The sequence below is a fragment of the Bidens hawaiensis genome, unplaced genomic scaffold (genome assembly GCF_021521415.1).
Source record: "Bidens hawaiensis isolate Kalapana, Puna unplaced genomic scaffold, B.hawaiensis_p1.1 tig00002477_1, whole genome shotgun sequence".
Lineage (NCBI taxonomy): Eukaryota > Viridiplantae > Streptophyta > Magnoliopsida > Asterales > Asteraceae > Bidens > Bidens hawaiensis.
Genome location: NW_027491136.1, coordinates 401,320 through 409,337, shown reverse-complemented (window position 1 = coordinate 409,337; position 8,018 = coordinate 401,320). Strand labels below are relative to the sequence as shown.

Sequence of the window (8,018 nt, the reverse complement as noted above, 5' to 3'; positions counted from 1 at the left end):
TCTATAATAACATTAAAACAAAACAACTTTCTCAATGGTCCATTCATACATTTGTTTGCATTAAATAAAACAATCACTACACAAGAAAAAAATAAGAAAAGAAAATAAACCATGCTATCACCATTTGTACACGCCGCTTTCAAGATTGTACCATTTCCGAGGCCCTCGTGCAATTTCAAAACCTGATTTCCATTCGCAAATGGCAGATTTGTACATTGAATTGCTTGATCATCACATGTTTTCATGCTCTCATGCAACTTTTAGAACTCTTAGATGACAACCCCATCTAAATATACATCAAGAATGCCTTGAATATTGCCATCGTTCTTGACCCTTAGAATGTGAATAAACAGACGGTCTCCAAGATTCTTGGAACCATCTGCTTCCACTTCTCTCATATATCGGGCTTTGGACATCTGCAGCCCTTGTGAATTTGTTTATTTCGTTTCTCATTTCTTCATCTATATCATATTGTGACCTCTGAAAAATAAATGTCAAATTATTAGTGGGTTGATTTGGTAACTGTTTTATATCTCTAACGGGTCAACACACCAGCACATTCTAATAAGCGGGCAGTGTCAGTGTCAGCCCGAAGGTTTTGCAACTTGACCCATTTAGCCCATTTGTTTATTTTTCATTATTTTTTAAATGTGTTATGTATAATAGTAGCTTAAATTTTGGAAATTTTTATGCCAAACTTTAAAATATAAACAAATTAATGTTTAAACAAAATTGCTTCAAAAAAAATAATAACAACACAAATTTATAATTTTAAAGTATTAATATGCAAAAAAAATGTATAAAACGTTTTTATGGGTTAAACTGGTCGTTCGAGCCAAACCACGAATACATGTGCCCTGTTCAGGTTCAGGTGTGCAACCGGATTTTCAGATTCCTGTCAGGTTCGGCTACCAACCCACAAACAAGACCCTTTTAGCTACCCTAAAAAGTATACATTGGGCAATATTTGACACAGATTATAATCAAACTTTTTAGAAAGAATAAAAAAAAGCGAGGCAAAACTCGACCATTTCAATCCATACAAAAATGGCATGTTTTGACCAGTTACCCAACCCACTCATTTTGCCACCTTTAGATAATACTTGATAGTCTTCTCAAGTTTGGAGAGAAGTGAGTTCAAAACAAAAGTCAAATAATATTTTTGTTAATTTCCTTTTTCAATTTAAACATTCTATTCATCTATTTTAAAATGTGGATTTATGAAATCACCTTGGAAGCGTTTGAAAGCACAGCATAGGCTTCTCCAATCATTTTGAAAAGCCGATCTGCATCTCTGCGTACACTTTCTGATATTTCCTTCCACAATCCATCATCTCCATTATCACTTCTACTCACCAATAAAGCCGCCTACATCAGCCAAAAAAAAACATTTTAAGTTACATGTGACAGTTACGACCCATTTACTTATCAACGGGTCAACTCGGTTATGTTTTATCTCTAACAGATCAAACAAGTAAAACACCAAGTGCTTAAAAGAAACCAAGTCAAATGGTTTAATGTCCCCCAAAAGTGTATTTTTCTGCATAAAGCGTCCTTAATCATTTAATTCAATAACTTACATTAAGATTAATTGATTATTGAAATAACATAAGGTTTGTAAACATTCGACACACTGAGTACATATTAAAACCTGGCTATATTGAATGAATAGCATAAAAAAATCGAACAAACAAATTAAAGGTCACAAAAGTGTAATTTATGCATAAAATCTCCTATATCTTTTCATTTATAAGACTTGACTATAACCTATTATGATGATATACACTTTGTAACAATAATCAACACGTTACATTTTCAAATTTTCATTTTTTACAAGGGTTTCTGGTCAACCCAACCCAGCCCATTTCAATATGTTCAAAAGTACCCGTTTTGGCTGAAACCCGACCCATTTTAACAAGCGAATAACCTTATCAGGATGATGTTTAAGTGCAGCCTTCCGATATGCTTTCTTGACTTCTGATGCAGCAGCAGTTGGTTCAACTCCTCTGTAAAGTTTCAAAATCGCGCATCATCACTTGATACAAAAATGGGATTTTGCACTTTCAAACAAAATGTTAGACTGTATGACTAAAAGAACTTACAATATGAGATACATATTTAATGGAATTTCCTTCTTAGATTCTTCTTCAATATTATAAAGCCGGTTATGAGTTTGTCTTAACTCATTCGGCTTATCTGTTTGTGATGTCAGAAAAGACACCAACGTTCTTAGATCTTTAGCAGCTTGTCCATAATCTCTAATCATCTCATATAAACTAGCTCGTCTAGTAATAGCCTGTAATTTAAGTATTAACATTTTTCAAATGTCAATAATACCCTTGCTTTATTGCTCAAAATTGAAGACTATAATTAGCACTGTGAAAGCTGGTGCAAGTTAGCAAACCTTGAGATAGGTTGGATCAAGAGCTATAGCTAAGCTGCAATCTGCAATGGCATCTGAAATTTGGCCCAAAGCCCGGTATGCAGCAGCACGGTTGCAAAAACATACAGCTGCAAAAGGGCGTGATTCAACACTGCATGAAAGGGCAGAAGTGTAATTTTCAACTGCTTCAGAATACTTTCTGGATTTATATGCTTCATTTCCTGCTGCCTATAAAAAATATAATTAGATTATATTATGTCAAATCTCCAGGGTAAACTAGTCATTTCAATAGCTTGAAATCACAGGAATTCTGTTAAAGTTTACAAAAAATGTAAAATGAAAAGGTAACTATTCCTGTACCTTGCGAGATAAAAGCTCGCTTATTGTGTCAGCTAAAGGTATCATTGACTCCAAGCTCATGCTTTCTAACCTGGAAATTAACAAGACAAATATGCTAAGTTTCATATTCTCCACCAAAATACAAAAGAAGTGGAAAAAAGATGAGTTTTACAAAACGATGAGGTGGCAAGATGGGTGGTGGATCTAGGCGGGTAGAGTAACGGGTCAAAACAGGTCGACCAGAAAAACAACTTTTTGACCATATTTTAATAAATAGCTAATGCATTTAAAACCAAAACAAAATTATTACAACAATAATCTGAATCTTTGAATAAAGAGCTTTAAAAGGTTGCATGCATTTAAAAATTTCATTTCAAGTGACCTTAAACCAGTTTGACCCTGCCAAGCCCGTTTGACCGGCCAAGCCCATTAAGCATGTCCCTTTTTCTAAGAAGACGTTTATTTTTTGTTAATTAATACCTTTCGGCAATATGGCCAGAATTCTCTTGTTTTTTAATAAATTCTTGAGCTTCCTCGAGCTTTCCTAAATAAAAATAGGCTTTAACAATCAGGTTTGATCTCCATGAGTCTGACTCAGCAGTACTCGGAGTCTGCTCACACATCTGAATAATTTGTTCATATTGCTGTAACTGCAAAACCAGGCAATATTATCGAATTCAGGCCTGATATATCAACAATAATCAATGAAAATCATAAAGTCAAAATTATATACTAGCCAGTACAAAGACATTTTTATGTGTCAAATGAAATTGAACATTTTTATCAACTGTAATACAAACCATGAGTAGGGTATCTGCTTTCATCTGAAGCAATTGCTCTGAATAACTGCTTATTTGTAAAGCTTCATCAAGAACTTTCAAAGCGCATTCTAAATCTTCTGGTGTTCTTCGTGGAAGCTCGGTGTATTGCTTAAGGCATTGTGTCACTTTCTGAAAAGCCAAAAAAATTTATGAAAGATGAAATTGCTAATTATAAACAGTAAAAACAATATAAAGATTTAAAAAAAAAAAAAACTTGAAATACCTGTGCCTTCTCTAAACCCTCAGAAGCATCTACTAACAATTTTCTGTCCACACAGACATCACTCCCGGACTGCAAGCATTTCATATACTGAACAGTTGCATTTTCAACTTCTCCAATAGTAAGGTAACAACTGAATATATAAAAGATTATTAATAGATACACAAACAAGATAAGATACAAAAATTTAATTACTTAATCGGCATTACACATAAAGATCCAACCAAATAACTAAATCAGTTAAACTTCTAAAAATGTAATAAAAGTGATACTCACTGTGCAGCACGAACTTGAACCTTGAGAAAATTAGGATCTATTGCTGCAGCCATCAGACAGTCTTTTAAAGCATCTTTCATCCTTCCAAGAGAAATCCTAGTTGCTGCGCGGTTGCTATAGCATAGCATTAAAGCCCTAAGACAACCTTTAGATTTCTCAGTTTGAGAAACCGAATTTAACCCCTGCGTGTAATAATCCTCTGCTTTAGCATGATCCCCATTACTATAAGCTTGGTTTCCCCTGACATAATTCAGAAACATAAAGATTGTTAATTGTAGATGCAATAAATGGGAAGGTCAAAATGGGTAAGTTGAGTTGGGGTATGATTACAAAAATGTATTATTACAATAAAGGCAAATTGCATAAAAGTAACAAACTTTAGTCTGGTTTCTAGTTGGGGTAACTTAGTTTCTTTGCATCAACAAAAAGGCTCAATCTTTAAAAGGTTTCACTTAAGGTAATCTGTAACTTGTAAGTTAACCATTTTTAGGTCACTTCAACGTAAAAAAAGTCAGCATGATCTAAGTTACCAATATGTCAACCGTAACATAATCATTTAGGCCAAGTAATTCAGATTATACTAAATCAAGTTTTTGGCAGTTTAAGCCTTTTTTTTATTTAAAAGTAAAGTAAAAAAGTTTGAGCCTTCTTTACATAAAAAGTGTATTATCCAAAACTGGAATCTGATCAAAATTTGAAATGAAACTACGCTTTGGACAACTTTTGACCCATTTAAAATAAAACGTAGCCAGTTTATAACTAAACGGGTAGAATTTGCCACCTCTAATTAACAAATAACACAAATTAAGTTCTATCAACAAAGAAAAGGAAAGAATTTGGCACCTCAATCGCCATTTCTCACAGACTTCCTGTGCTGCAATGCTGAGTGACGCAGTTGCTAAAGTTTCATGCTTTGAATCTTGATCATTTACCGGTCTAAAAGTATCCTTATTCTTGCTTGATAAAGTAGACACATCAACTTTTTGGGTATTCGCAGGAGACAAAATCGAAGAAGAAGAAGATGCATAAGTGCTTTTTGTATCTGATGTTGGACTGTAAGAATCTTGACCTGCTTTCAACCTATGTTTCTTTTTACTCTTACGTGTCTCGGGTGACATTTGACTTTGACCAGATGTAGAAGCAGCAAAAGTGAAATTTTCCCTGCTTATATTTTCTAAATTTGACCCGAACTCGAATAACCGACTGCCTGATTTTTCTCGATTCACAGAAGTTGCAGTGGAGCTCAATTCAGAATCCAATACTGTATCAAAGGTATCACTACTAAACTCCAAGTTCTCCATTGCAGATTTAAAGGTTTCAGCCTCGGAAACTTCACATTTTGCATCACTGTCATTAACATCTAACCGTTGTGTAGCATTAATCAAATCTTCATCCGTTGTCATATTTGAAGTAACATTATGTGATTCACTTGACACACTATTTTGGTCATTTATTTGGGAAGTCGCATCATCTGATGCCACAGAAGTTCCTCTCGAGTAATTATCAGCTAATGTTTCTTGATATGGGGATACATCCATTGGTGAGTACGCTTCAAAACTGTCGGAAACCTGAACTGAACTTTGACCAAACACAAAATCTTGTTTAGGCTGCAGTTGACTAATCACAAAATCTTGTTTAGGCTGCCGATGACTAATCACAGTCTTTCTAACTTTGCCTTTCTTTTTCTTCAACCTAGAACCGGGTACGCTTTTTGCACTAGAAAACAGACCGCCCCTTGTATCAGGTGTTTTAAACTCAACATTATCCAATTTACTAGAAAAACTAAAATTAACATTCTTGGCGGATGTTTGAAAATTGCTAGATGTTATGGTTTCGTACACCTTCGGTTCAACATTTTGACCAAACACAGAGCCTTCTCCATCTCCACTTACTTTCAACCCCTGCATCTTATCCGATATTAAATCTGCCTTACCGTTCGATCCGAACACAACGCTTTTCAACTTATCGTCTTTATCACCACTTAACTTCTGCTCCCAAAATACAAAACCTTTCGAGCTATTGCCTTCCGGTCCAACATTCTCTTGACTCCCAATATTCAACTTGTGCATTTCGCGTTGTAATTCCGCCCCCAAATTGCTGCCAAATGCATTCGTAAACGGATTCTTCATACTTCCAAGATTACCAGATTTACCAGTATCTCCAATGTTCAATTTATTAACTTCCTTCGGTAGCTGATCAACCATAACTTGACTAAAACCGATATTTTTCTCATTTTCGAATGCGTTAAACCGAAATGCAGCATTTCCCCCAATATTATTATTATTACTATTATCAATTTTCAACTTCACAAAATCATCAACAACTCCGAAAGCTGAATTATTAACATCCTTACTACTACTACCCGCCCCAAACGAAAACGACTTCTTCGGCCGATTATCAAAACTCAAACTCCCCAAAACCGATTCGGAACTAGTCCGAAACGGATTAAACCCTAGACCGGAATCAACCTCCTCGCCACGTCGGCTATTGGACACATAACTAGACCTAGGGTTATGAGAAGTCTGTCTTCTCATCTTCATAAGCCGTGGCCGTAACACATTCGACCCGGTGGGACCCACCGGATTCCGGTAAGCCGATGAAGGCGGCGAACTAAACCCTAGAATCGGGTTCGGGTCATTTGAATTAGATGATGACGAGTTCATAATAATAATAATAATAATATTATTATTATTATTGAGAGATGAGACTGACCGGTGGATGAATCTAGAGCCGCATTGGATTGAATTGGATGGATTGGTGGTGATGTGTGATGGAATTGGGTTAACGGTTGGATGATTTAGCTGCCGAATTTGGATCTGATTGGATGGAATTGAAGAGAAGAGAAGAAGTGTGTGTTGATTGATTGGTTTTGTGACGATGAAACGGTGTGCTTTGTGTTATTGAAGCTTTTGCCCAATTGAGATGTTACTATATGACTCTGATCAAATGATTATTATTTTCCTTAATGAAGAAGTGACTATTCTGAGAGTGTTTGGGATTGTTTATTTAACTTTAAAATATTTTTTGTTAAAAGTGCTTATTGGTTTCTGGTTTTTTAAAAGAAGTTTTTAAAAAAGTGTTTGGAATAGCTTATGTGTTTGGAAAAACCATAAGTACTTTTTAAAAAACGTTTGGCTTAGCTTATTTACATAAAATGACCAAAAAGGGTAAAGGGTTGATAGATTAATAAAAATCCAATAAAAAAGCCAAAAGCATTTTTAAGAGCCCCAAATTGAGGCTTTTGGAAAAGTGTTTTTTCAAACCAATCTAAAAGCCAAAACAAAAGTGGCTTTTATATTTGCCAAACACTTTTTTTGCTTATTGGCTTCTTGAAAATGCCAATAAACCAATAAGCATTTTTCAAACTCAATCCCAAACACCCTCTCAATATGGTATAAAACTAGGTTAGTAACCCGTGTAATATACGGACTGAATAAAGAATATAGTATCAATAATAATAATAATAATGTTTATATACAATTTAATGGTATGAAATGATAACTTTAGTTTTAAAATGATAAAATAAATCATGAATCAAGCCAAGTTTAGCTAAATTTTCACAGAAGGCAAATTCTAGTTATTTAGATGTACACACGCTCGTAAAAGAGACTTTTAATAGTTTAGGCATATGTTAGTTGTTTTACGCAAATCAAATGGATCTTTATAATAATAATATTTTGAAATAAAGTATTTAAAAAATTAGTTTAAAAGACATAATAAATAAATAAACATTAAATATTTTTTATTTATGAAAATCACCATTAAATAAGAGTTAATGAAAATTTAATTTGGAATTTTAAAAATAAAAATAAATATAGCATATTAAATTTAATAGATTTAAATAAGGTTTAATTTTAGAAATAACTTATGTGTCATCCTATGTGGATACTTTATAAAAATGACATGTATCCACATGATCTTGCATTAATATATTAGTAAGATAGTTATATTTGTATAGTCTTTGTCCAATTTAGGGGTT

At 33.9% G+C, this 8,018-nt stretch overlaps 1 protein-coding gene across 1 annotated transcript; it reads right to left on the bottom strand.

The window, feature by feature from the left end:
• Window positions 1–297: 297 nt before the first annotated feature.
• On the bottom strand, window positions 298–6,157 carry LOC143619654 (uncharacterized). The gene is made up of 11 exons (XM_077091536.1): window positions 4,883–6,157; window positions 4,040–4,279; window positions 3,767–3,896; window positions 3,523–3,672; window positions 3,203–3,372; window positions 2,744–2,813; window positions 2,405–2,611; window positions 2,103–2,296; window positions 1,928–2,006; window positions 1,231–1,368; window positions 298–480 (listed from the first exon to the last, which is right to left on the bottom strand). Exons 1-11 carry the CDS (start codon window positions 6,106–6,108, stop codon window positions 298–300), a joined length of 2,787 nt encoding a protein of 928 aa, XP_076947651.1. The 5' UTR covers window positions 6,109–6,157.
• Between the last annotated feature and the right edge of the window lie 1,861 nt (window positions 6,158–8,018).